At 45.1% G+C, this 26434-nt stretch overlaps 1 protein-coding gene across 1 annotated transcript in view; it reads left to right on the plus strand.

Moving 5' to 3' along the window:
- Window positions 1–26434, plus strand: part of POLD1 (DNA polymerase delta 1, catalytic subunit) — a 181564-nt gene that overhangs the window by 136821 nt on the left and 18309 nt on the right. Inside the window, 3 exon segments of the mRNA XM_075328482.1 lie at window positions 10174–10276; window positions 18204–18336; window positions 23549–23662. Of these exon segments, the coding sequence (XP_075184597.1) occupies window positions 10174–10276; window positions 18204–18336; window positions 23549–23662 (350 nt within the window).

Raw genomic sequence — 26434 nt, forward strand, 5'->3', positions numbered from 1 at the left:
CAGGGGGAAGAGGGTGTCGTATATCGTTGAAGCTGGCAAGGAAGTAAGAAATCACACGAGGGGATGTTTTATATTGTTGGGAGCAGGCAGAGAAGTAAGACACCACAAGAGGAGGGGGGTGTTTGCAGCTGGCAGAGAGGTAAGACACCACACGGGGAGGGAGGGTCTTATATCTTTGGAGCTGGCAGAGAGGTAAGACACCACATGGGGAGGGTCTTATATCGCTGGAGCTGCCGGGGAGTGAAGACACCACATGGGGAGGGAGGAGGGTCTTATACCATTGGAGCTGCTGGGGAGGTAAGACACCACACGGGGAGGTCTTTTATCATTGGAGCTGGCGGAGAGGTAAGACACTACATGGGGAGGGGGAGGATCTTATATCATTGGAGCTGGCGGAGAGGTAAGACACTACATGGGGAGGGGGAGGATCTTATATCATTGGAGCTGGCAGAGAGGTAAGACACCACATGGGGAGGGAGGAGGGTCTTATATCATGGGGAGGTAAGACACTACACGGGGAGGGAGGGAGGGTCTTATATCATTGGAGCTGCTGGGGAGGTAAGACACCACACGGGGAGGGAGGAGGGTCTTATATCATTGGAGCTGGCGGAGAGGTAAGACACCACACGGGGAGGGGGAGGATCTTATATCATTGGAGCTGCTGGGGAGGTAAGACACCACATGGGGAGGGAGGAGGGTCTTATATCATGGGGAGGTAAGACACTACACGGGGAGGGAGGAGGGTCTTATATCATTGGAGCTGCTGGGGAGGTAAGACACCACACGGGGAGGGAGGAGGGTCTTATATCATTGGAGCTGGCGGAGAGGTAAGACACCACACGGGGAGGGGGAGGATCTTATATCATTGCAGCTGCTGGGGAGGTAAGACACCACACGGGGAGGGGGAGGATCTTATATCATTGCAGCTGCTGGGGAGGTAAGACACCACATGGGGAGGGAGAGGATCTTATATCATTAGAGCTGCTGGGGAGGTAAGACACCACATGGGGAGGGAGGAGGGTCTTATATCATTGGAGCTGCTGGGGAGGTAAGACACCACACTGGGAGGGAGGAGGGTCTTATATCATTGGAGCTGCTGGGGAGGTAAGACACCACACGGGGAGGGAGGAGGGTCTTATATCATTGGAGCTGCTGGGGAGGTAAGACACCACACGGGGAGGGAGGAGGGTCTTATATCATTGGAGCTGCTGGGGAGGTAAGACACCACACGGGGAGGGAGGAGGGTCTTATATCATTGGAGCTGCTGGGGAGGTAAGACACCACACGGGGAGGTCTTATATCGTTATTAGCAGCTATAATGTGGCTCCTCCACCTTCCCTCCTGCATGTAACGCAGACTGTGACAATGGAACATGGAATCCGGAGATGAACACTGTACGCCGTATATTTCATGTTTACAGAACCTGAAGTTTCCGCTGTCACTGAAGAGCTGTAATCTTCCACCTCCTTTCACTAAAAAAAAAAAAAAATCAGAGGGCAGCTTGTGGCGCTGATCCGTGACTGAGGGGAAATTCAAAAATAGCTTGTCCCACCCTGAGCAGCTGTGTGTGGAAGGGAGGAGGTGGGGAGAAATAGTGTGAAAAAAATATGACACTGGCTTCCTGCGACCCGCAGGGTGCCGGACACCCATTGCCCAACTCCCATCTTCTGTTACTTGTGAACTCAGCAGTTTTTTACACTTTTTTTTTTTTTTTAGACAAGTTATTAGAAAACCAACTGTCTTCCTGTTTAGGAAGAGCTGTCATTTCTTCCAGGCACCGATCTCACAACTATCTACTTGTCCACTCGGCATGAAATATTGCAATCCAATTAGTTTTCCCTTAAACTTCATGACACGCTGACCAGTAGATGGCAGTAGTTACTGCGGACGTCCTCTGTAGACACCGTAAGGGCAACATGTGGGAAGCTAAAAAGTCTATAGCAAAAATAGTCCAGTTTACATTTAAATTTCTCACCCTCCCCTGGTCCAGGACTAAGTGGTACTTTGCACGCTGCGACATCGCTAGCATCGGCTAGCGATGCCGAGCGCGATAGTCCCCGCCCCCGTCGCACATGCGATATCTAGTAATAGCTGCCGTAGCGAACATTATCGCTACGGCAGCTTCATACGCACTTACCTGCCCTGTGACGTCGCTCTGGCCGCCTCCTTCCTAAGGGGGCGGGTCATGCGGCGTCACAGCGACATCACACGGCAGGCGGCCAATCGAAGCGGAGGGGCGGAAATGAGCGGGATGTAAACATCCCGCCCACCTCCTTCCTTCCGCATAGCTGGTGGAGGCAGGTAGGAGATGTTCCTCGCTCCTGCGGCTTCATACACAGCGATGTGTGATGCTGCAGGAACGAGGAGCAACATTGTATCTCCTATTGGTGCGACATTATGGAAGTGTCCGACACTACACAGATCACCGATTTACGACGCTTTTGCGATCGTTTATCGGCGCATCTAGGCTTTACAGGTTGCAACGTCATTACCGGCACCGGATGTGCGTCACTTTCGATTTGATCCCGACGAGATCGCAGTAGCGATATCGCAATGTGCAAAGTACCCCTAAGTCTCTGCTGCCAATCACTGAGCTCAGCAGCTCTACCCAAGTTGACAACACAAGCCACTAAAAGCTTGGTTTCCGTAACTTTGATGTGAAAAACAACAGTCCCGGGAGCAGCAGCGTAGACTCCACGCTAGACCTGGGGAGGATGAGTAAAGCACAGTTTTTGTTTTTATAAAACAAATTACAGCTGGCGAACAGGGGTTTTCTGAAACGAAATTGTAGTCGTACAGGGGGTCATCCCATAAACTATACACCTTTTAAGAGATAAATCTATGAACATTGGAGATCTGACCTTATGTGTTCGCACTATATGTGTATATATATATATATGTGTATATATATGTGTGTATATATATATATATATATATATATATATATATAATGTGTGTGTGTATAATATATATATATATATATATATATATGTATGTATGTATGTATGTGTGTGTATGTGTGTATATAATATATATATATTGTACACATATCCACTACAGTTCAAAAGTTTGGGGTCATCCGGACAATTTTGTCTTTTTTCATGAAAAATCACACTTTTATTTATCAAATGAGTTGCATAATGAATAGAGAATATCGTCCAGACAGTGACGAGGTTAGAAATGATTTTTACTTGAAATAATAATTTTCTCTTCACACTTTGCTTTCAGCACAGAATGCTCCTCTGCAGCAATTCCAGCTTTGCAGAGCTTTGGCATTCTAGCTGTTAATTTGCGGGGGTAATCTGGAGATATTTCACCCCATGTTTCCCCCTCCACAAGTTGGATTGGATTGATGGGCACTGTTTGGCACCATACGGTCAAGCTGCTCCCACAACAGCTCTATAGGGTTGAGATCTGGTGAGTGGGCTGGCCACTCCATTACAGATAGAATACCAGCTGCCGGCTTCTTCCCTACATAGTTCATGCATAATTTGGAGGTGTGCTTTGGGTCATTGTCCTGTTGTAGGATGAAATTGCCTCCAATCAAGCGCTGTCCACAGGGTATGACGTTGCAAAATGGAGTGATAGCCTTCCTTATTCAAAATCACTTTCTACATTGTACAATCCCCCACTTTACCAGCACCAAAACAACCCCAGACCATCACATTACCTCCACCATGCTTGACAGATGGCGTCAGGCACTTTTCCAGCATCTTTTCAATACTTCTGCGTTTCACAAATGTTCTTCTGTGTGATCCAAACACCTCATACTTTGATTCGTCTGTCCATAACACTTTTTTCAATCTTCCTCTGTCCGATGTCTGTGTTCTTTTGCCCATATTAATCTTTTCCTTTTATTAGCCAGTCTCAGATAAGGCTTTTCTTTTCCACTCTGCCCTGAAGGCCGGCATCCCGGAGTCGCCTCTTCACTGTAGACGTTGACACTGGCGTTTTGCGGGTATTATTTAATGAAGCTGCCAGTTGAGGACCTGTGAGGCGTCGATTTCTCACACTAGAGACTCTAATGTACTTGTCTTGTTGCTCAGTTGTGCAGCGCGGCCTCCCACTGCTCTTTCTACTCTGGTTAGAGCCTGTTTGTGCTCTCCTCTGAAGGGAGTAGTACACACTGCTGTAGGAAATCTTCAGTTTCTTGGCAATTTCTCACATGGAATATCCTTCATTTCTAAGAACAAGAATAGACTGTCGAGTTTCACATAAGTTCTCTTTTTTTATGGCCATTTTGAGAGTTTAATTTAACCAACAAATGTAATGCTCCAGTTCTCAACTAGCGCAAAAGGAAGGTCAGTTTATAGCTTCTCTAATCAGCAAAACTGTTTTCAGCTGTGCTAACATACTTGCACAAGGTTTTTTCAAGGGATTTCTAAACATCCATTAGCTTTCTAACACGGTTAGCAAACACAATGTACCATTAGAACAGTGGAGTGGTGGTTGTTGGAAATGGTCCTCTATACACCCATGTAGATATTGCATTCAAAACCAGACGTTTGCAGCTAGAATAGACATTTACCACATTACAATGTATAGAGTGTATCTCTGTTTAATTTAATGTTGGCTTCATTGAATAATATAATGTTTCTCTTTCAAAAATAAGGAAATATCCAAGAGACCCTAAACTTTTGAGCTGTAGTGTGTGTGTGTGTATATATATGTGTGTACTATATATATATATATATATATATATATATATATATATATATATATATATATGCACATATACACACATTATATATAATGTGTGTGTGTGTGTGTGTGTGTGTATATGTGCATATATATATGTATGTATATCTATTATAAGTAATATCCATATAAGAAAGCTAGAAAACTTACAATCCACATGTGCACTTGATGTAGTAATTGTACAATATTTCTCCCTTGAGTAAAAATCTGATTTCGGAATTAGTGTGTTCTGGTGGCCGCGTGTGTGAAAGTAACTGAGGTCGATATTGTCACTCGGAGGTGGTGGAGACTTTCTATCCAGATCATCTCACCTGCAGTCAACCAATTGTGGCAAAGAATGAAACCAACATGAAATTGGGCATTTTCCAGTTCTTTTCTGTGTTTTACTTATCTAAATAATTTTATTTTACTTTTTTTTTTTTTAACCTGGAATTGTTCAATCACCGGGAGAGTGTAAAGCACTATGTTGTCCTGCCAAAACTCCATCAACCTTTAATTAGTCGTTGGGCTGTTATGACAACCCATTGGCATTAAGATCACCATACCACTATAAGGGATTAGATGTCACTATCGCTATTGACCATGATCATGTAAGAGGTTTAACTGCCAGGTTTAGACTCATAATTAGTGATGAGCGAGCACTACCGTGTTCAGTACTCATTGAGGCACTACTCGAGCATTCAAGTATAATGGAGGTCTATGGGGGACTCGAGCATTTTTCTGGAAGATTTCTTGGAAAAATGCTCAAGTTCCCCCATTGACTTCTTTTATACTCGTCTGCTTGAGTCGTGTTAATCCGATTGTCAACTAATCCTAACGAGTACTGTGCACTCGAGCATGGTAGTGGTCATAAGTCATATAACACAGCTAGCAGCAGCCACATATGGAGCGGGCCCAGCTCCTGAGCCTGCACTGTATCTCTTTCTTTCTCTCTCTCTCTCTCTCTCTCTCTTTCTCTCGCTCTTTCTCTCTCTCTTTCTCTCGCCCTCCCTCTCTTTCTTTCTCTCTCTCTCTCTCTATATCTATATATATCTATATATATATATACATATATATATATATACATACATACATATTATATAGGATATACTGTATATAGCGATAGCTAGATCTTTCTTTTTATCTCTCTTTCTCTCTATGTTTCTCTTTCTGGTTCTTTTTCTTTCTCTCTGTTTTCTTTCTGCTTCTGTTTTTTTCTCTTTTTGTGTCCGTTTCTCTCTTTCTTTCTCAATCTTTCACTCTCTTTTTGTTTCTCCTGTTCTCTTTCTCTCTCTCGCTATCTCTTTACCTGTTTTTGTCTCTCTTTCTCTTCTTTCTCTTCTCTCTTTCTCTTTCTCTTCTTTCTCTTCTCTTTCTCTTCTCTCTCTTTCTCTCTTCAACTTTCTCTCTTCTCTCTCACTTTCTCTCCTTTCTCTCTCGCACACTTTTTCTCTCTTTTTTTTCTCTCTTTCTCTCTTTTTATATATAAATGTACAGAGATGACTGTTCTTCTCGCAGCCCATCACTCCTGCAGTTGAGCGGTGCCTCCCCTAAGAGATGAAGGAAATTGTTTGCTCTTCCTGTTCATTTCTATGGTTTCCACATTGCTGAGCAGAGTCCCCAGCCGAGGCTGACCAGGTGTCTCTGCCCCCTCCCTAATGGCAAGTACCTTATGTACCTTTCCTTTCCCTCCCACCTCCGAGGCTTCCGTGTGGGTGGAGACCACTGCGCTCCGCTGACTGGTGGCAGAAGCCGTTGACCGGTTCCCTGGGGTATCCATGTGCAGATATCTCACTATGCACGTGTAAGGCGGGCTTTGCACACTGCGACATCGCAGGTGCGATGTCGGTGGGGTCAAATTGAAAATGACGCACTTCCGGCATCGCATGCGACATCGCAGTGTGTAAAGCCTAGATGATACGATTAACGAGCGCAAAAGCGTCGTTATCGTATCATCGGTGCAGCGTCGTCGTAATCCATGATTACGCTGACGCGACGGTCCGATGTTGTTGCTCGCTCCTGCGGCAGCACACATCGCTGTGTGTGAAGCCGCAGGAGCGAGGAACATCTCCTACCGGCCTCACTGCGGCTTCCGTAGGATATGCGGAAGGAAAGAGATGGGCAGGATGTTTACATCCTGCTCATCTCCGCCCCTCCGCTCCGATTGGCCGCCTGCCGTGTGACGTCACAGTGACGCCGCACGACCCGCCCCCTTAACAAGGAGGCGGGCCGCCGGCCACAGGGACGTCGTACGGCAGGTGAGTGTGTGTGTGAAGCTGGCGTAGCGATAATGTTTGCTACGCCAGCTATCACCACATATCGCTGCTGCGACGGGGGCGGGCACTATCGCACTCGGCATCGCAGCATCGGGCTGCGATGTCGCAGTGTGCAAAGCCCGCCTAAGGCAGAGCAGCCAATGCAATGCCCGGTGAAGTCACTACTCAAGTCATGGTTTCAGATATGTTCCACTGCTTATGTCACGTAGCAGCTCTACTAGTCAAAACAGTTACAGAACACCCCTGCAATTCTGGGCCAGCCATGTTGTGACTAAAATTATTATTTTTTTTTTTTCTTCAGATTTTCCACTTATTAATTATTTTATTTAAACTTTTTTTTTTGTTGTTTTGGGTTTGATTATTCCAGGATCAGTTCTTTTTAGCATACATTTAAAAGCAGGAAGAAAGGAGCAGATAATGACAGAATCAGACTACATAAGGTTATATGTAGTCTGTTACCATGGAAACACATTGATCAGCATTGGCGCTGGAAACGCAGAATTTAAAAGCTAAAAATTAAGACTACTTGTAAAGTTGCTTTACACCTTATTCTAGTTTCACACTTGCGTTGAACGGCATCCGTTGCATTGCGTTGTGTGACGGATGCAACGGATGTGTTGCATACAGTGCCTACAAGTAGTATTCAACCCCCTGCGGATTTAGCAGGTTTACACATTCGGAATTAACTTGGCATTGTGACATTTGGACTGTAGATCAGCCTGGAAGTGTGAAATGCACTGCAGCAAAAAAGAATGTTATTTCTTTTTTTATTTTTTTTTTAAATTGTAAAAAGTTTATTCAGAGGGTCATTTATTATTCAACCCCTCAAACCACAAGAATTCTGTTTGGTTCCCCTAAAGTATTAAGAAGTATTTCAGGCACAAAGAACAATGAGCTTCACATGTTTGGATTAATTATCTCTTTTTCCAGCCTTTTCTGACTAATTAAGACCCTCCCCAAACTTGTGAACAGCACTCATACATGGTCAACATGGGAAAGACAAAGGAGCATTCCAAGGCCATCAGAGACAAGATCGTGGAGGGTCACAAGGCTGGCAAGGGGTACAAAACCCTTTCCAAGGAGTTGGGCCTACCTGTCTCCACTGTTGGGAGCATCATCCAGAAGTGGAAGGCTTATGGAACTACTGTTAGCCTTCCACGGCCTGGACAGCCTTTGAAAGTTTCCACCCGTGCCGAGGCCAGGCTTGTCCGAAGAGTCAAGGCTAACCCAAGGACAACAAGGAAGGAGCTCCGGGAAGATCTCATGGCAGTGGGGACATTGGTTTCAGTCAATACCATAAGTAACATACTCCACCGCAATGGTCTCCGTTCCAGACAAGCCCGTAAGGTACCTTTACTTTCAAAGCGTCATGTCAAGGCTCGTCTACAGTTTGCTCATGATCACTTGGAGGACTCTGAGACAGACTGGTTCAAGGTTCTCTGGTCTGATGAGACCAAGATCAAGATCTTTGGTGCCAACCACACACGTGACGTTTGGAGACTGGATGGCACTGCATACGACCCCAAGAATACCATCCCTACAGTCAAGCATGGTGGTGGCAGCATCATGCTGTGGGGCTGTTTCTCAGCCAAGGGGCCTGGCCATCTGGTCCGCATCCATGGGAAGATGGATAGCACGGCCTAGCTGGAGATTTTGGCCAAGAACCTCCGCTCCTCCATCAAGGATCTTAAGATGGGTCGTCATTTCATCTTCCAACAAGACAACGACCCAAAGCACACAGCCAAGAAAACCAAGGCCTGGTTCAAGAGGGAAAAAATCAAGGTGTTGCAGTGGCCTATTCAGTCTCCTGACCTTAACCCAATTGAAAACTTGTGGAAGGAGCTCAAGATTAAAGTCCACATGAGACACCCAAAGAACCTAGATAACTTGGAGAAGATCTGCATGGAGGAGTGGGACAAGATAACTCCAGAGACCTGTGCCGGCCTGATCAGGTCTTATAAAAGACGATTATTAGCTGTAATTGCAAACAAGGGTTATTCCACAAAATATTAAACCTAGGGGTTGAATAATAATTGACCCACACTTTTATGTTGAAAATTTATTAAAATTTAACTGAGCAACATATCTTGTTGGTTTGTAAGATTTATGCATCTGTTAATAAATCCTGCTCTTGTTTGAAGTTTGCAGGCTCTAACTTATTTGCATCTTATCAAACCTGCTAAATCTGCAGGGGGTTGAAGACTACTTATAGGCACTGTATAATGGCACAACGGATGCAACGGATCTTACATAACAACGGAAAGCTTTTTTTTTTACAGTTTTACCGGCGGCAGACTATTGTGAACCATCAGCTGATCGCTCTCAAAAGCCGGCTGCCGGGCGCTCAGCTGATCGCTCTCAAAAGCCGGCTGCCGGGCGCACAGCTGATCGCTCTCAAAAGCCGGCTGCCGGGCGCACAGCTGATCGCTCTCAAAAGCCGGCTGCCGGGCACACAGCTGATCGCTCTCAAAGCCGGCTGCCGGGCGATCAGCTGAGCGCTCTCAAAGCCGGCTGCCGGGCGCTCAGCTGATCGCTCTCAAAAGCCGGCTGCCGAGCGCTCAGCTGATCGCTCTCAAAAGCCGGCCGCTGGGCGCTCAGCTGATCGCTCTCAAAAACCGGCCGCCAGGCGCTCAGCTGATCGCTCTCAAAAGCCTGCTGCCGGGCGCTCAGCTGATCGCTCTCAAAAGCCGGCTGCCGGGCGCTCAGCTGATCGCTCTCAAAAGCCGGGCGCTCAGCTGATCGCTCTCAAAAGCCGGCCGCCAGGCGCTCAGCTGATCGCTCTCAAAAGCCTGCTGCCGGGCGATCAGCTGAGCGCTCTCAAAAGCCGGCTGCCGGGCGCTCAGCTGATCGCTCTCAAAAGCCGGCTGCCGGGCGCTCAGCTGAGCGCTCTCAAAAGCTGATCGTTCGGCCACCAAGAGACAAAATAAAGTTTCTGTGATTTAAAAAAAAAAAAAAGCAAAAAAAAAAGCGACGCAGCGTCGGCCAGCGGACGCAACGCAGGTATTTTTGGCACAATCTGTCATCCATACAAGTCTATGGATTCCGCTGTTTTCCAAAAGGGCGAATTGTGACTGAAGGTAATTAATACAAAAGTGAAAGTACCCTCACAATAATAAACTAAATAGTTGAAAAAGTTATCATCGCTTGTTGGATAAACATGGGGTTTGATAGTGTTTACACCACCATCTTCTGACTGTACTGTCTGGTTTTATCTGTACAGAATGCGAAAAAGAGATCCAGGCAGTGCCCCAAATCTCGGAGACAGAGTTCCCTATGTGATCATTGGGGCAGCGAAGGGGGTAGCTGCATATATGAAATCTGAGGTAAGAGACGAATAACTCTTAGCATTCTATTTTTTCAAGAAAAAACATTCATACATTAGCCACAATGATCAGGCCTCCACCCTATCGTTTGTTTTGAAGCATTTAATGAGCGTGTGCAAAGATCATGGTGAAGGGAAGAGGAGCAGCAGTGTCAGCTGTGACATCGCCTATTGTGATTGGTGGATTTTATTTTATCAGCTGTGTATTGAGGTGTTACCTGTCACTAATCCTGCCTCTGATGATAAGGAGCCTGCTGAAAACTCTTAGTGCAGGAATGAGAAGTAGGAGTTTAACAAAAAACTTCAGTCGCCATTGTGAAAATTACAAGATTACTAATTTTGGGGTTTTTTTTAGCAATGTTATATGAAAAAAGCACAAAAACCTGTAAACCTTAGGTAATAGAAAAAGCACAAAAACCTGTTAACAGTAGGTAATAAAAGCACAAAAATTTGGTAATAGAAAAAAGCGCAAAAACCTGTAAACAGTATGTAATGAAAAAAGCACAAAAAACCTGTAAACATAAGGTAATACAAACACCTGTAAACATAAGGTAATAGAAAAAGCACAAACATCTGTAACAGTAAGCAATGAAAAAAAGTGAAGAAACCTGTAAACAGTAAGGAATGAAAAAAGCACGAAAAACCTGTAAACATAAGGTAATAGAAAAAGCACAAAAACCTGTTAACAGTAGGTAATAAAAGCACAAAAATTTGGTAATAGAAAAAAGCGCAAAAACCTGTCAACAGTATGTAATGAAAAAAAGCACAAAAAACCTGTAAACATAAGGTAATACAAAAACCTGTAAACATAAGGTAATAGAAAAAGCACAAACATGTGTAACAGTAAGTAATGAAAAAAAGTGCAAAAACCTGTAAACAGTAAGGAATGAAAAAAGCACAAAAAAACCTGTAAACATAAGGTAATAGAAAAAGCACAAAAACCTGTAAACATGAGGTAATAGAAAAAGCACAAAAACCTGTAAACATGAGGTAATAGAAAAAGCACAAAAACCTGTAAACAGTAAGGAATGAATAAAAGCACAAAAATCCTGTAAACATAAGGTAACAAAAAGCACAAACACCTGTAACAGTAAGTAATGAAAAAAAGCGCAAAAACCTGTAAACATAAGGTAATAGAAAAAGCACAAACACCTGTAACACTAGGTAACATAAAAAGCACAAAACCCTGTAAACATTAGGTAATGAAAAAAATACAAAACCTGTAAACAAGAAGTAATGAAAAAAAAACCAAAGACTTGTTAACATTAGGAAATTTTTTAATGTTCGCTTCCTTTTAATTAGGAAATGTTTATTGAGTGTAAGGAAGCTTTCATTTCCTTGGGGTCAAGATATTTTATTCTTGGCAGAAGTGAAAAGGGACAGATGTATTAAAACCACTGCAGAGGAAAAGCGGAGCCATCGGATTCTGGCTTTTAAAAACGAAAGCCGAAATATGACCGGGCGACGTTGGTAACTTTTCTAATTTTTCCCTATGTAAAAATAGTAATAAACCTTGATTTATAAGTATGAAGACAAAACCCATGGCATGAAACCATCATTTACATACAGAGTGACAATGGCTGAAGTTTTCAGTTGAGTCTGTACTTTCTATCCATATTTACATTACTTCCCTTGATGTAACCATGGCAACTAGATTCGAACATTCCGCTGTTAATACTGATGGATATATAAGGAAATGGTCAGATCATGTGCACTGGGGATGAATGGCGTCCTCTGCTGTAGACAGTCCTTGCATTTTTAGGGGTGTCTCTAGGAAATAAACAGATGGTGTCCCCCTGCTGAGACCCCTCATGATTAGCTGCAATCTGAAAGCTGCACATACATTTCCAGTGTTCTGTACGAGAGCCGCTGCTAGAATGAACTTGCGGCTTCTGATCTCCGCGCCAAACGCATCGGTCGGGTCATTTCCAACTATTATGCTCCTTTTGGGGGGGGGGGGGGTGGAGAGTATGGGGTATTGGGGTGGGCAGTCAGGGGGCCTACATAAACATTAGATGGTGGGACTATCTCCACAAAATCAGCAGATTTGGCCAATTTTAATAAATGTATATGAGACCTTTAAAAGTTTGTTTCCCAGTATTGGACAGTGCTTGTCCCTCAAGTGCAGGTTGTTAAAAACCCTGTGCTTTTTTCACAATCCTCTGGTCTGACGCGAAGTCTCTGCCGCTGCTCCCATTATCTTTAATTGTCTGTAGCACCTCACATCATGCCTGAGTAATCTGATCTGACTGACTGGCTGCAGTGGTAACACTGCAGACAATAACAGGCACCAGGAGCAGCGGAAGAAACTCAGCAGTGGACCTGGTGAGGGTGAGTAAAGAACAGCTGAGGTTTTCAGAAACTCTCTTTTTAACTGTTTACTGTGTTTTTGTTTTTATAAGATGCACCCCAAATTTAGAGGAAAAAAAGGGGTCAGTCTTATAATCTGGTGTCTTACTGAAGGTAGTGGTGGTGGAACGAAGTCACAGGAGGCAGGGCGATGCTGCGGGAGGTGTCCCGGATGTTCGCTGTGGGCATTGTGAGGTAGGAATATACAGAAACTGTCGGCAGTGCGGGCTTCAAAGAAATGGTGCCTGTAGTCAGCCTGTGCGCAGATTTAACTATTGACTCATGGACGAGCATAGATCTCATTTGTGCACGAGCCCCCTCGGGGCGCCATAAGTCCGCTGCTGAGAGATCAGTGGGCCGGAGGCGGCGCTTGCGCCTATGAGATTTTGAGCCTAGAGCTCACATGCGCCATTATTTGAAGCCCGCACCACTGACATTTTCAGGATGGCCCCTGCCTCACCAGCCGAAGCGAGCCCGGGCAGCACAGCACAGCCCGCAGCATTGCACCCATATCCTGTGATCATTCTCCACCACCCTCCTGTAATCTCCATTTGGCTTATAAGACGCACCCCTCGTTTTCCTCTCAAATGTTTGGGAGGAAAAGTGTGTTTTACAATTTGAAAAATACGGTAATTTTCCTGAAGTGCCCCTATAGGAGAAATCGGGCATCGTCAGTGGGCTGCCTGTGCAGTGCCGCACCGCCCCACTCCTCTAGATCCATAGATTCTCTTTTTCCGCCCACACTCCATTATGCAGAACACCCCAGTGCTGACATCGGCACAGCAATCAACATTTCTACCACAACATCAGCCACCCTCCAGATGCTCGGTTTAATTTGCATGTGGTTTCCCCCAGATCTTCCTTTTAATAGCCTTTAATATTAAATCCTACACTCTACCTATTTCCATTAGAACCTTGCAAGCTTAATTAATAAAAGTCCACCCGTCCCTATAGCCCAGATCTGGTGCACACTTATACGTTGCGGTAACACAAACCTTTTGTATCCGAGTTATCGATGAATGGAAGCGGCACACCTTCCCAGGCTCAGGTGCACTTTTAGGAGAGAGTGAGTGGAGATACAGGTTGCACTTCTGCTTTTTGATGATTTTTCGTCAGCGACAGGCCTGGCAGAGAAAGTGGTTCCCTGTCACCGGGGACCAGAGGTTGCTGTCTGGCTTCCAACTTCTGCAATCTCTCTATTAACCGAGCTTAGTCAGTGAGAGGCACAAGCCCTATTGTGTGCACTGTTTCCCCAATCGTGTCATTATAGAGGAACTGATTTGCAGTGAATTGAGTGTTTTTATTATGCGTCCTGTGAACTATGTGACGGATTTTTGCTTTCCACTAACGCCACAACAAAGGGCATTCAACAGTAAAATCCAATCTTGTAAAGTTTTGTCAGTTCCCGTTGCTTCTCAGATAAGTTCTTCCTAAACAATGATGCTTTTGAGACCGTGCCAAGTAAAAAAAGAATGAAATTCCCCCTGAAATCTGAATATAACACTTAAACCGCACCTGTCTTATGTCAACAAGAGGGAAACAAAGTGCTGCCATTACAATAGATGATACATGATCGTCACATTAATGTGCTCCGTGGAGTGTGGCCACTAACTGCAATATACACGGCCAAAAAAATGAAGGGAACACTTATACAGCAAGGGGATATTAATCTGCGCAGTTTGGAAATAGAAGTCGTCGTGATTTTAACTCACTGGCTTTGGTGCAAATGAAGTGATAACAGGTGCATAGGAGAGGAATGGTAAGAGGCCCCCAAAAAGAGAATGGTGGTGGTCACAGACCGTTCCTCTCCCCTTATCCTTCCTCAGGTTCTTCTCTGTGCATTTTGTCACTATCCTCAATACTGTTGGCTGCAGCCCATTCATGTGCAACTTCTTCAGAATGGCGCAGTCACAAAAAGGTTTTCCATGTCCCCCAGTATAGTCCAAGAACATGGACCAGATACCACAACATGGGCCATTACATGAAGTGAGCCGGTCAGGGGCATAGAAGGACCCCAACTTGGCAGCGGGAATAGTATCTGCTCCTTTTGTGTGAGGAGGAGCACAGCAGCTTCTCCAGGATGGCGCAGTCACAAGAAGGTTTTCTGTGTCCCCCTCAGCATAATCTCAAGAACAAGGAGCAGATACCAGGACGTGGGCTGTTATATGAATAGAGCCGGTCAGAGTCGTAGAAGGACCCCAACTCGGCAGCGGGACTTGCATTTGCTCCTTTTGTGCAAGGAGGAGCACAGCAGCTCCTCCAGGACGGCGCAATCACAAGAAGGTTTTCCATGTCCCCAGCACAGTTTCAAGAACATAGAGCAGATGCCAGGATATGGGCCATTACATGAAGAGAACCGGTCAGGTTCATTGAAGGACCCTAACCAAGCAGCTGGACTGGTATCTGCTCCTTTGTGTGAGGAGGAGCTCAGCAGGTCCTCTAGGATGGCACAGTCACAAGAAGGTTCTCCATGTCCCTCAGTGCAGTCTCAAGAACATGGACCAGATACGATACCAAAACATGGGTCGTTACATGTAGAGAGACAGTCAGGGTCATAGGACCCCAATCAAGCAACGGGACTGGTATTTGCTCTTTTACACGAGGAGGAGCATAGCAGCTCCTCCAAGGTGAAACAAAAGGAAAAAGAGTATACTCAACAGGGATCACCAATGAGTCATTATATAGAAAAATACAAAAAAACCTTTATTGTGATGACATATCAAAAACACACATTTCTCTGACTCATATCAAGACACACAACAAATTGGCATTAAAAACACTTAAAAAGCCAATCACGGCTTACATCCCCAAACACGCCGTCCCCAACAGAATGCAAGTGTGGTATATAGGCCAAAAATAGGTGCCTTTTATCAATAACACATCATTATCCACATATAGAAGTAGTTATTTAAACTACTAGGCAATATGTATAATAGATTTATAAGAATAATGCCGGCGTCACACGGTACGATATATCTAACGATATGTCGTCGGGGTCACATCGTTAGTGACGCACATCCGGCATCGTCTGATATATATCGTAGCGTGTGACAGCTCCGAACGACTGTGAACGAGCAAAAATACTCACCTTATCGTTGCTCGTTGACACATCGTTCATTTTCAAAATGTCGTTCCTCCTTCTGTGCTCCGGTTGTTCATCGTTCCCGAGGCAGCACACATCGCTCCGTGTGACACCCCGGGAACGACGAACAAAGCTTACCTGCGTTTCGCCGGCAATGTGGAAGGAAGGAGGTGGGCGGGATGTTACGTCCCACTTATCTCCGCCCCTCCGCTTCTATTGGCCGGCCGCTGTGTGACGTCGCTGTGACGCCGAACGTCCCTCCCCCTTCAGGAAGAGGATGTTCACCGCCCACTGCAGCGTCGCCCGGGAGCGAAGTGCGTGTGACGGGGGTTACCGACTTTGTGCGCCACGGGCAACTAATTGCCCGTGACGCACAAACGACGGGGGCGGGTACGATCGCTCGTATGATCGCACGATAGATCGTCCTGTGTGACGCCGACATAAGCCCAAATGGGTACATACATCCCGTCTATGCACGCCGTCCAAACCCCATTCTGTTACCATTAATCTCCCCTTTTTTTTCCCCCCTCCCCAGGCAGGCCTGCCATTTTAACTTATTGTATCAGTTTAGGTGACCGTGTGACATTGTGGTCCTTCTATGTAATAAACTACTCGAGTCACCCCGTTTCAGTATACAGTGGTGGCCACTCGTTACTCGTGCTTATTTATTTATTACTAAGGTACCTATTTTCCCACTGTAATGGGCAGCTGATACCAGGTCTATATACAATAACATCTGTTACTGAGTGGGCAACGGATACTAGGGGGTTTTGTGGATGTACGTACCCATTTGGGCTTATTCTTATAAATGTATTATTCATATTGCCTAGTAGTTTAAATAACTACTTCTATATGTGGGTAATGATGTGTTATCGATAAAAGGCACCTATTTTTGTCTTGTATACCACACTTGCATTCTGTTGGGGACGGCGTGTTTGGGGATCTAAGCCGCGATTGGCTTTTTAAGTGTTTTTAATGCCGATTTGTTGTGTCTTGATTGCTCTATGAGGCAGAGAAATGTGTGTTTTTGATATGTCATCACAATAGGTTTTTTTTGTATTTTTTTTTTGTTTTTCTATATAATAGCTCATTGGTGATCGCTGTTAAGTATACTCTTTTTCCTTGTGTTTCATATGGTTATATGTATACTGGGATATCCCAATGAGTGGTGCCCTTCGTCTAACTTAATCCAGCTCCTCCAAGATGGCGCAGTCACAATACGGTTTTCCATGCCTCCCAGGACAGTCTGAAGAACATGGACCAAATACCAGGATGTGGGCCATTACATGAAGCGGAGCTGGTCAAGGTCATAGAAGGGCCCCAACCCACCAGCAGGACTGGTGTATGCTCCTATGTGCCAGGAGGAGTACAGCAGTTCCTCCAGGATGGCGCAGTCACAAGATGGTTTTCCATGTCCCCCAGCGCAGTCTCAAGAACATGGACCAAATACCAGGACGTGGGCGATTACATGAAGCGGAGCTGGTCAGGGTCATAGAAGGGCCCCATGCCAGCAGCGGGACTGCTATCTGCTCAGGAGCACAGCCAGAAGTTACTGCTGTACATGTTTCTGACTAAAATGTGATAAACCCCGCAAGGATGGCATGAGGATCCAGTATCCTGCTTTAGAACCAGTGTTCACAGTCCGCAACTATGTGGCTCGATTGGCATTCACCAGAAAATGGCAGGATTAGTAGATCCGAGCAGGTTCACGGTGAGCACATGTGAAAAACGTGGTCTGCAAAATCATCCAGCATGACTGGTTTGGTGGTGGGCCAGTCATCGCCTGGGGAGGGAGATCCTTGGATGGTTCACAAAGCTGTTGGTACCTGCTGAGCTGAAATCTTCAGAAACATTGTCAGACTCAGCTGGCCCTGGGATCCTCGTAGTGTAGAAGTGTTGCGAGTGTATGGGTGGTTCCTGGAGGATGAAGCCATTGATGCCATTGACCAACCATAATGTTCCTAAATCCTATTGAGAACCTCTGGGAAATAATGTATCAGTGCATCTAATACCCCACAGACTGTCCAGGGACTCGCTGATCCAGGATTGGAATTGGATCCCGCCGGTCACCATTAGGATCTTGCCCAGACGTTGTCAAGAGACCGTACAGACTCGTGTGGGCCATCAACACTATTCACATTATTAGTTGAAATTTACCCAAATTGAATCCTCCTGTGACTTTATTTTTTCTTTTCTATTTTCGGCGTGATTTGCAAGGGTCGACTTCGGTTTCCACTGACCATTGATACATGACAATCTTATATTCTTCGAGATCCGATGTGGGATTTTGGTGTTTTCTTAATTTTTGTTGAGCAGCGTACATCTAAACTACAGTAAGTGGACACGTTGCCCCGTTAACGCAGGTCAAACTATGACAATACACATGGTGTGCCTGCTTTCTGGGCACTGTGCAGATTCCAGGTGCTGTTTAGGTTAGCCTGTATTCTCTTTGTGCAGTTGTATTAAACTTGGTTTTCTATATTTTTTTTTTTTCTAGGATCCTATTTATGTGCTGGAGAATAACATCCCAATTGACACTCAATATTATCTAGAGCAACAATTGGCGAAGCCTCTGCTAAGAATATTTGAGCCAATTCTGGGGGAGACTAAAGCGGAGAGCGTACTTCTGAGTAAGTCCTCCACATCTTATGTAACTTTAGACATGTCACCGAAATTCTCACTGCGATGCTGCATACTCTGGTGACAGGAAGGCAGAGCTAAATTCAATGTTATAGGCAGCTTAAAGTGTAGAGTAAATTTTCATACAGAGTAAGCAAAAAAAAAGGAAAATATATATACAGTATACAGTTAGGTCCAGAAATATTTGGACAGTGACACAAGTTTTGTTATTTTAGCTGTTTACAAAAACATGTTCAGAAATACAATTATATATATAATATGGGCTGAAAGTGCACACTCCCAGCTGCAATATGATAGTTTTCACATCCAAATCGGAGAAAGGGTTTAGGAATCATAGCTCTGTAATTCATAGCCTCCTCTTTTTCAAGGGACCAAAAGTAATTGGACAAGGTACTCTAAGGGCTGCAATTAACTCTGAAGGCGTCTCCCTCGTTAACATGTAAACAATGAAGTAGTTAAAAGGTCTGGGGTTGATTACAGGTGTGTGGTTTTGCATTTGGAAGCTGTTGCTGTGACCAGACAACATGCGGTCTAAGGAACTCTCAATTGAGGTGAAGCAGAACATCCTGAGGCTGAAAAAAAAAAAAATTATCAGAGAGATAGCAGACATGCTTGGAGTAGCAAAATCAACAGTCGGGTACATTCTGAGAAAAAAGGAATTGACTGGTGAGCTTGGGAACTCAAAAAGGCCTGGGCATCCACGGATGACAACAGTGGTGGATGATCGCCGCATACTTTCTTTGGTGAAGAAGAACCCGTTCACAACATCAACTGAAGTCCAGAACACTCTCAGTGAAGTAGGTGTATCTGTCTCTAAGTCAACAGTAAAGAGAAGACTCCATGAAAGTAAATACAAAGGGTTCACATCTAGATGCAAACCATTCATCAATTCCAAAAATAGACAGGCCAGAGTTAAATTTGCTGAAAAACACCTCATGAAGCCAGCTCAGTTCTGGAAAAGTATTCTATGGACAGATGAGACAGAGATCAACCTGTACCAGAATGATGGGAAGAAAAAAGTTTGGAGAAGAAAGGGAACGGCACATGATCCAAGGCACACCACATCCTCTGTAAAACATGGTGGAGGCAACGTGATGGCATGGGCATGCATGACTTTCAATGGCACTGGGTCACTTGTGTTTATTGATGACATAACAGCAGACAAGAGTAGCCGGATGAATTCTGAAGTGTACAGGGATATACTTTCAGCCCATATTCAGCCAAATGCCGCAAAGTTGATCGGACGGCGCTTCATAGTACAGATGGACAATGACCCCAAGCATACAGCCAAAGCTACCCAGGAGTTCATGAGTGCAAAAAAGTGGAACATTCTGCAATGGCCAAGTCAATCACCAAATCTTAACCCAATTGAGCATGCATTTCCCTTGCTCAAATCCAGACTTAAGACGGAAAGACCCACAAACAAGCAAGACCTGAAGGCTGCGGCTGTAAAGGCCTGGCAAAGCATTAAGAAGGAGGAAACCCAGCGTTTGGTGATGTCCATGGGTTCCAGACTTAAGGCAGTGATTGCCTCCAAAGGATTCGCAACAAAATATTGAAAATAAAAATATTTTGTTTGGGTTTGGTTTATTTGTCCAGTTACTTTTGACCTCCTAAAATGTGGAGTATTTGTAAAGAAATGTGTACAATTCCTCCAATTTCTATCAGATACTTTTGTTCCAATCTTAAAATTAAACGTTACAATCTGCACTTGAATTCTGTTGTAGAGGTTTCATTTCAAATCCAATGTGGTGGCATGCAGAGCCCAACTCGCGAAAATTGTGTCACTGTCCAAATATTTATGGACCTAACTGTATAATATTTTTTTTTTTTTTAAAATAAATTTGCAATATCCAGTAAAATAGCATCGCAGTGGATCGTTCTTGAAAGTCTGTGGTTCCTGCTTCCCTTCCTAGCAATAGAGAGAGCCTGTGAGTCCTGCCTCCCCTCTTGGCAAAAGAGAGCTTGTGATTCCTGCTTCTGTTCCTAGTGAGTGAGCCTGTGAGTCCTGCTTCTGTTCCTAGTGAGAGAACCTGTGAGTCCTGCTTCTGTTCCTAGTGAGAGAACCTGTGAGTCCTGCTTCTGTTCCTAGTGAGAGAACCTGAGAGTCCTGCTTCTGTTCCTAGTGAGTGAGCCTGTGAGTCCTGCTTCTGTTCCTAGTGAGAGAACCTGTGAGTCCTGCTTCTGTTCCTAGTGAGAGAACCTGTGAGTCCTGCTTCTGTTCCTAGTGAGAGAACTTGAGAATCCTGCTTCTGTTCCTAGTGAGAGAACCTGTGAGTCCTGCTTCTGTTCCTAGTGAGAGAACCTGTGAGTCCTGCTTCTGTTCCTAGTGAGAGAACCTGTGAGTCCTGCTTCTGTTCCTAGTGAGAGAACCTGAGAGTCCTGCTTCTGTTCCTAGTGAGAGAACCTGTGAGTCCTGCTTCTGTTCCTAGTGAGAGAGCCTGAGAGTCCTGCTTCTGTTCCTAGTGAGAGAACCTGTGAGTCCTGCTTCTGTTCCTAGTGAGAGAACCTGTGAGTCCTGCTTCTGTTCCTAGTGAGAGAACCTGTGAGTCCTGCTTCTGTTCCTAGTGAGAGAGCCTGAGAGTCCTGCTTCTGTTCCTAGTGAGAGAGCCTGAGAGTCCTGCTTCTGTTCCTAGTGAGAGAGCCTGAGAGTCCTGCTTCTGTTCCTAGTGAGAGAACCTGAGAGTCCTGCTTCTGTTCCTAGTGAGAGAACCTGAGAGTCCTGCTTCTGTTCCTTTTGAGAGAGCCTGAGAGTCCTGCTTCTGTTCCTAGTGAGAGAACCTGTGAGTCCTGCTTCTGTTCCTAGTGAGAGAACCTGTGAGTCCTGCTTCTGTTCCTAGTGAGAGAACCTGAGAGTCCTGCTTCTGTTCCTAGTGAGAGAGCCTGAGAGTCCTGCTTCTGTTCCTAGTGAGAGAGCCTGAGAGTCCTGCTTCTGTTCCTAGTGAGAGAGCCTGAGAGTCCTGCTTCTGTTCCTAGTGGGAGAACCTGAGAGTCCTGCTTCTGTTCCTAGTGGGAGAACCTGAGAGTCCTGCTTCTGTTCCTAGTGAGAGAACCTGAGAGTCCTGCTTCTGTTCCTAGTGAGAGAACCTGTGAGTCCTGCTTCTGTTCCTAGTGAGAGAACCTGAGAGTCCTGCTTCTGTTCCTAGTGAGAGAACCTGAGAGTCCTGCTTCTGTTCCTAGTGAGAGAACCTGTGAGTCCTGCTTCTGTTCCTAGTGAGAGAACCTGAGTCTTGCTTCCACTCTTATTGAGAGAGAGCCTGAGAGTGCTGCTTCTCCTCCTAGCAATAAAGCCTCTCAGACCTTATCTGAGCACACATTGATGGCTCTTCTTGTATGAGTTTGTACTTTGGGATAAATGAAAGCAGAAATCTCAGGCTGAGTGCTGGCTGCTGTAATGTGATAAGAGCTGTAATACATAATTGGCCCTGCACATCAGTTTAGTCTTATAACACCATTTTCATTCAAGAGTAAAGACCAATGTCATCACATGCCTAAAGGAGAACAAGCTCTGTGTCCTTTATAACTGGAGACCTACAGGATGTCTACATCAAGACAGTAGATATGTGTGTGCGTGTGTATGTATGTATGTATGTATATGTGTATATATATATATATATATATATATATATATATATATATATATATATATATATAAATATATATATATATATAAATAAATATATAAATAAATATATTTGGTGCATGTATACTATGTAGTGGAAGTGTTCATGCTATATTAAACAGGATTAGCCAATCCCCCAGTCTCTCCTTCTTCCTGCAGTGTATCATTAGGGGTTCTTCTAAACTCTTTTGATTGTAATTGATGGGAAACATTTAGGATAGATAATCGCCATCATACTCAATCCATTTTGTGCTTTTTAGTATCACTTTTTTGGTTTCTCTCCAGCTCAATTATGTCATCTTATAGTTTACAAGGTGTACTTACCTTTACTGCACAAGAAGGGAGGTATGGGGCTTTATGGTGGGAGGTGTGTGGCTTTCCATAAAGATTTGGGGCTTTGCGGGGAGAGGTGTTTGGCTTTGTGGGGAGAGGTGTGTGGCTTTGCGGAAAGAGGTGTGTAGCTTTACGGAAAAGAGGTGTGCGGTTTTTCAGGTAAATGTGTCTGGCTTTACGGGAAGAGGTATGTGGCTTTACAGGAAGAGGTGTGTGCTTTTACAGGAAGAGGTGTGTGGCTTTACAGGAAGAGGTGTGTGGCTTTACAGGAAGAGGTGTGTGGCTTTACAGGAAGAGGTGTGTGGCTTTACGCGAAGAGGTGTGTGGCTTTACGCGAAGAGGTGTGTGGCTTTACGCGAAGAGGTGTGTGGCTTTACAGGAAGAGGTGTGTGGCTTTACGCGAAGAGGTGTGTGGCTTTACAGGAAGAGGTGTGTGGCTTTACAGGAAGAGGTGTGTGGCTTTACAGGAAGAGGTGTGTGGCTTTACGCGAAGAGGTGTGTGGCTTTACGCGAAGAGGTGTGTGGCTTTACGCGAAGAGGTGTGTGGCTTTACGCGAAGAGGTGTGTGGCTTTACAGGAAGAGGTGTGTGGCTTTACGCGAAGAGGTGTGTGGCTTTACGGGAAGAGGTGTGTGGCTTTACGCGAAGAGGTGTGTGGCTTTACGGGAAGAGGTGTGTGGCTTTACAGAAAGGTGTGTGGCTTTACGTGAAGAGGTGTGTGGCTTTACGCGAAGAGGTGTGTGGCGTTACGGGAAGAGGTGTGTGGCTTTACGCGAAGAGGTGTGTGGCTTTACGCGAAGAGGTGTATGGCTTTTGCCAGGGAAGATCACACAAAACAAATCAGTGATGCTACAGAGGACAATGTAGATTGGGACTGAAAAACCTAATGATACGGGTATGATTTATTTAGTCTAGTGATTCTTGATTTTGAGATTGAGGTGTTGGTGGTACCTTTGGCCAGATTTTGGCTTGTATCTGATAGGCCTGATAATGTAACCTTTCCATGACACATACACTAGGACCAATACTGGTCATAAAATGAAAACATGGTTAGTCCTAACAACTGGTCTTTATCCTATTATAAAAAGTGACCTGCATCATTCTGAAGAATCTGGTGCCGTTGCACATCGGGGTTATGGAGTGAATATGAATCCCCATTTATTCTTCCAAAAATGTTGACAATGTTCTCATTTCGGCCCTTTCTTGAGATCAAGTGAGTGACTTTCTTGTTTTGTTTTTTTTTTGCAGAGGGGGAACATACGCGGTGCAAGACTGTCCTTACCTCTAAGGTTGGGGGTCTGATGGCTTTTGCAAAGAAGCGAAGCACCTGTATCGGATGCAAAGCATCATTAAATCATGATGGTAAGTGGTCTGTCTGAATTACTGCAAGCAGGTGACATGGTGATCAGACAGTACCTAGGACCCCAATATGCTGTAATCTAGCATGTATAATGTATGATAGCTGATCGTTGTTTATAGCCTGGAACAACCCTTTAAAAATTAAAAGGATCTGCTCTTTTTGTTGCCCCCAATCTGGCCTGTAGACTGTCTAGCATTGCAGGTGAGCTCAGTTCATCTGAACTGGAATACCCCACGATACCTGTGGACAAAAGTTTCCAAAAAAAATTTTCCACGCTTAATCAGTAACCTACATTTCTCCGTAATGAATTTCTTTGGATTTCATGAGTTTTTCAATTCTTCCCCTTTCTATAACCAAATTGTAATAAAATACTAAATTTCCATTGTTGCAGGCATCATTAATGTTATTATTAGTATTTGACCTTCACATGCCAGCCACCGCCGAACATTGAAGGTATTTCCCTCGGCTTCTGACCAGCGAGCTGCATTGAGGCGCGCCATAGAGACCTACAGTCTGGTTAATTAATGAAGCACCATCAGAACACGCGGTCACATTCTGCACATTAATACATTTTGGATCTTTTATTGTTTTACTGTACTTCTCATTTATAAGTTACTTAACTTCCCAGAAGGAGCGTGTAGGAGACCTCCAGGCTCTTAAGCCTTAAAACTAAAAAACTAAAATAATCAGTTGTCATCTGAAAAATACTGTATTGTTCGGTTTATAAGACGCACCCCAATATTAGAGAAAGAAAGGGTGAAGAAAAAAGGAGTCCGTCTTATAATCCGGTGGTGTCTTACCGGAGAGGGGTGGCAGCTGTGGTGGAGCGGGGTCACAGGAGGCAGGGGCGGTGGTGGAGCAGAGTGATGCTGCGGGCAGTGCAGCCGGCGGGTGTACCAGATGTTGTCCCAGAAACTGTCGGTGATGTCTGCTGTACTGGGGCAGCTGTGTTGGTGCTGGTGCGGCGGTGCTGGTGCGGTGGTGCTAGGGCAGCGGTGCTGATGCTGGGGCGGCGGTGCTGATGCTGAGGTGCTGGGGCGGCGGTGCTGGTGCTGGGGCGGCTGTACTGGGGCGGCTGTGCTGGGGCTGGGGCGGCTGTGCTGGGGCTGGGGCGGCTGTGCTGGGGCTGGGGCGGCTGTGCTGGGGCTGGGGCGGCTGTGCGCACGGGCTATGGCGGCTGTGTGCATGGGCTACGGCGGCTGTGCGCACGGGCTGGGGCGGCTGTGCGCACGGGCTGGGGCGGCTGTGCGCACGGGCTGGGCGGCTGTGCGCACGGGCTGGGGCGGCTGTACAGGGTCTGTTGCTGCGGGCTGTGAGGGATTCAAATAATTGCGCCCGGAGACGGTGTGTGCGTGCAGATTGAGCTCTTGGCTCAGTCACAAGCTGTGATCTCATCTGCGCATGTGCCACCTCAGGGCACCATTTTCCTTAAGTTAAGTTCTGGGAGACCCGTGGGCCGGAGGCGGCGCTTGCTCAGATGAGATCTTGAGCCGAGAGCTTAATCTGTACACGCGCAGGCTCCGACTGCCATCATTTGAAGCACTCAGCCCCTGCACAACCACCGCAGCATTGCCCCTGCCTCCTGCTACCCCTCTGCACCACCCCACTGTAAGCTACATTCGGATTTTAAGATGCGCCCCTCATCTTCCTTCTAAATTTTTGGGAGGAAAAGTGTGTATTATAATCCGAAAAATACTGTACTTAGAGATGAACAATTCGATTTGTTCTGTTTAAGCCGAGCGTGCAGTCGCGTGTGGCACCTTGTCTTCAATTCTGCGCCCAAAATCCTGAGCTCTGACGTAGAGCATGACATTGCCAGAGAACTAGACATAACATTTTGGAAGGCGATAGCCAGAATCAATCTGCTCTTCTCTATCAATCGGGCCTCCGTGTATTGCACCCATTGCGATCAACTGATCAGACCACCCCTATCAGTTTTTGATACTTTTTGCCTTCTTTTGAAGTTGGCCTAAGCGTTACACACTCCAGATTGGGGTGATCTAGCTGATCTCCTGTTTTAGATTCATTTTCGCAAATCTGTGAATTAACAGAAAAATGTTCTAATTCACGGAAATTTAAAGTTAGCATAATTGCCTAAAACATGTAGCCATGTGGGCGTCTCTTTTCCCAGAACTCTGTTCCATTTCTTATTGTGTGCTCGAGAAGGTTCCTCATTTTTTTTTTTTAGTTTTTTTTTTTTTGCTGCATTTGCTCAATTCATTCTGTGGCCAGAGTCAAAAATAAGCAACAACAACAATGGTGTAATAAGAAAAAATCCAACGCCGATCGAGGGCTGGCTCCCATGCTTCATCTTCATACAGCTTATATCAACGCTATCGGGCAAAAATTTCCAATATGTCTAGAATTTTCCAATGACTAAAGCTGCCTGTACGAAGCACAAAGTGTTTACTAGTGTCACACACATAACATCTGGTTTAGAAGTATAAAAATAATGATATCATAGGGTTCAGCTAACACTGTTGGGCGGGGACGTTTCACATTTTCATTCACACCCCTACTGCTTTTATTGGTGCATAATTCAGAGGAGTAATTTCTTTGTTTGAGGTACTATATAAACTGGTCACATGATGTAATAAAGCAGAAACTTTCAGTACACCACAAAGCGTGTGTGTGCTGTATTGATTTCCTCAGCGCTCGTAAAACAAATTATATTAATTTGGAGTTGCAGAGGAATAGGAGTGTATTTCACTCACACACGGATACAAGGAAGTGTGTCAATCACTTACTAGGACCGCCCACTGGACTCATATGCT

This window comes from Anomaloglossus baeobatrachus, chromosome 11 (assembly GCF_048569485.1).
Source record: "Anomaloglossus baeobatrachus isolate aAnoBae1 chromosome 11, aAnoBae1.hap1, whole genome shotgun sequence".
In the NCBI taxonomy this organism is placed as follows: Eukaryota; Metazoa; Chordata; class Amphibia; order Anura; family Aromobatidae; genus Anomaloglossus; species Anomaloglossus baeobatrachus.